This window comes from Chaetura pelagica, unplaced genomic scaffold (genome assembly GCF_000747805.2).
Source record: "Chaetura pelagica isolate M959 unplaced genomic scaffold, ChaPel_1.0 scaffold286, whole genome shotgun sequence".
Classification (NCBI taxonomy): domain Eukaryota; kingdom Metazoa; phylum Chordata; class Aves; order Apodiformes; family Apodidae; genus Chaetura; species Chaetura pelagica.
Window position 1 is genome coordinate 83,788 of NW_009953573.1, and position 2,658 is coordinate 86,445.

Below are 2,658 nucleotides of genomic sequence, written 5' to 3' on the forward strand. Positions count from 1 at the left end.
TGTGAAGAGAAGGGAAGCAGAGGTAGGCTCTGGCTGGAGTCTGACTTTGTGTGGAAGACCCTGTTACATGATGTTCCCAAACTTTTATGCTGCAGACTGTCCTGCTGATGAGCCCAGGCACCAGATGCAGCAGACTGGGGAAGCAACCAGGTGAGTCTGGTCCATGGGGTCTGGAGAGGGATGCTGGGGTTGCAGTTTGGTTGCATAAAGGCTGTTTGGCTCTTCCCCCGAGGAAGAGGGGTGGGGAGGGTGGTGGCAGCTCCTGCGGACACAAAACCTTTCCCAGTCCTCACTCAGGCAATCCAGACCATGTCCAGGGAGCTGCCTGGTTGGGCTGAGAGGGGCAGCCAGACACGGGATGAACCAACAAGGTGTTTGTTACACTCAAGAGGAGAGAAGCAGCCACTGATCAGCAACGGGGCTCATTTATTGTCTCACAAGAATGAACGACTCACGCAGCTGCAGCAGTGTCAGCAGAACCAAAGCTTTGCCTGAGCTCTGCCCAGGGGCTCCCTGCTGCGCTGTGCGGCAGTGGGAGGGTTTGGGATGGAGAGGATGGATTTGGGAGATCCCTGAGCTGCAGGGAGCAAATTTGAGACTGACCCCAGTGCTCTGTGACCTCCTGATGCCATCATCCCACAAGGCTGATTTCTGTTTCCTCCTTCTACATGAGTGGCCCTTAAAATAGGGGAGGAGAAGTGCAGCCCCCAGGTGGGCTATTCTGGGTGGAGGACAAGTACCCAAGACCCAGCAGGCTCTTCCGGGAGTGAGGGCTGGGGACAGTGAGGGAGCCAGACCCCATTTCCCTCTGCCCTGCCCAGGAGCCCGGTGGCTGTTTCTGGAGTGTACCAGGAGTGCTGTGGGGTGGAGGGGTGGAGGGAGCTATGCAGGTGAAGGGAGCCTGGTGTTCCCTCGGGTGCCCTGCCCAGGCGCTGCCCAGTGACCTGAGGCAAAGCATGTACCTTTCTCTGGGGAGGGGCTGGGATTTGGCTGCCTTGAGGTTCAGAGACCCCTTGTTGGGCATGGAGGGCCAGACTGAAAAGAGGAGCTGAGCATCCCCAGCTCCTGGCATCATCTGAAAGCAGGAGTCCTGTCCAAACTGTGGGGCTTCCAGTGGATGAGGTGGAGCCTCCCAAAAGAGAGGTGGTCCAGCCTTCGGGTCACTGATGGACACTGTTTCTAACCTACTTCCTTTGCTCTTCTAGTTGATGGTGTGGGACAGACACGTGCCCATTTCCAGGGGCCTGTGGGATCTATGGAGGACCCGGCCTGAGGTGCCTATGGTTGGCCACGTCATTGCAGTTGGCCATTTCCACATGTCTCTGCCACAGAGCAATAGCTTTTGGTTGCTAAGACATCTCTGCCTCCACATGACATGCTTGGCTTTGTCTCAGGCTCTGCCAGCTTGTGAGGCTGCAGGATGATGAGGAGGAGAGTCTCCCTGACACAACTCCTGAGCTGGTGGAGCTCTCTCCCAGGCAGTCCCTAGGCAGGGGAACACTCATGCAGGGGTTTATCTCCTCCCATGGCCAGCCCTGGGTATCTGGAGCTCGGCCAGAACCCTTCCAGGCAGGTGGCAGCTGGAGAGCTGTGCCGGATGCCCAGGCAGATATGATAGGGGTGAGAGTAGTTGGGTTGTACTAGTGCTTTACATGGAGCAGCCTGCTGTCGCCTTGCTGGCCACCGGCGCTGGGGCAGGTCCTCAGTGTGTGTGTGGAGCTCTTGGGCTACTTAGAGCAGGTTTATAAGTGAGATGTGTAGGGTGGTGTGGGTGGGGTGGGGAGGAAGGCTCTCCACAGGCTGCTGCCAGCTGGGTCTGGACTCTCTGCAGAGATGAGCAGCTCACTGTCACTGAGGCAAGGACAGTGCTCAGAGAAGCCCCTCTCCTTCCCTCTGGTGCCCGCCCTTTGCTGGCAGGGCACGACTGTCATGGAGGGGAAGCTGTAGCTGTCGAGGATGGGGTGCACTCCCAGTGGGTCAGGTGCCTCTAAGATGTGGTCGATGTCAGAGAAGCTCACCAGAGCCTGGGTGGAGTCATAGGAGCTTTTCTCCATGTCACTGGCCCCACAGGACTGGGGGTACCTCCCCTTGTCTTGGCCCTTCTGCCTCAGCAGGCGGAGGTCATCTCTGAAGTGGGGGTTGAAGAGCAGGTAGAGCAAGGGGTTCAGGCAGGCGGGCAGGGGCAGGACCACAAGGAGGACAGATTTTATGACCTCTGGGGTGATGAGGAAGAGGTTGAGCGTGGAGGAGAAGGTGAGGAAGGCCACTGGGCAGTAGAGGAGGCAATTGGTGAAGATCAGCCAGGCCACATGCTTGACCATGGCACAGTCCCAGACAGCACTGAACTCTCCCTTCAGCAGGTTGCAGTAGAGCCGGATGTAGGTGCCCGTGATAGTCAGGAAGCAGAGCATGTTGGTCATCACCAAGGCCACAGTGAAGCCCAGTGTGGTAGGTTTTCCACCCGGGATGGGGTATGGGAGACAGAGAGGGGATGCTCCATATTCCCCAATGGAGAAGAGGGGCAGCAGGGCAGCCACAGAAGACAGCAGCAGGCAGCAGAAGGCAGCGGCCTTGACCTTGCCTAGGGAGGATGACTTCCCGTAGCCCCGCAGGCTGGAGGCAGAGATGCTGCACTGCACAGCAGCCTGGGTCAGCAGG

The 2,658-nt window shown here is 58.2% G+C and overlaps 1 protein-coding gene across 1 annotated transcript in view; it reads right to left on the bottom strand.

The window, feature by feature from the left end:
* Positions 1–1,742: 1,742 nt before the first annotated feature.
* Positions 1,743–2,658, bottom strand: part of LGR6 (leucine-rich repeat containing G protein-coupled receptor 6) — a 151,326-nt gene continuing 150,410 nt past the window's right edge. Inside the window, exon 19 of the mRNA XM_009999633.1 lies at positions 1,743–2,645. Within this exon, the coding sequence (XP_009997935.1) occupies positions 1,743–2,645 (903 nt within the window). The remainder of the gene's footprint in view (positions 2,646–2,658) is intronic.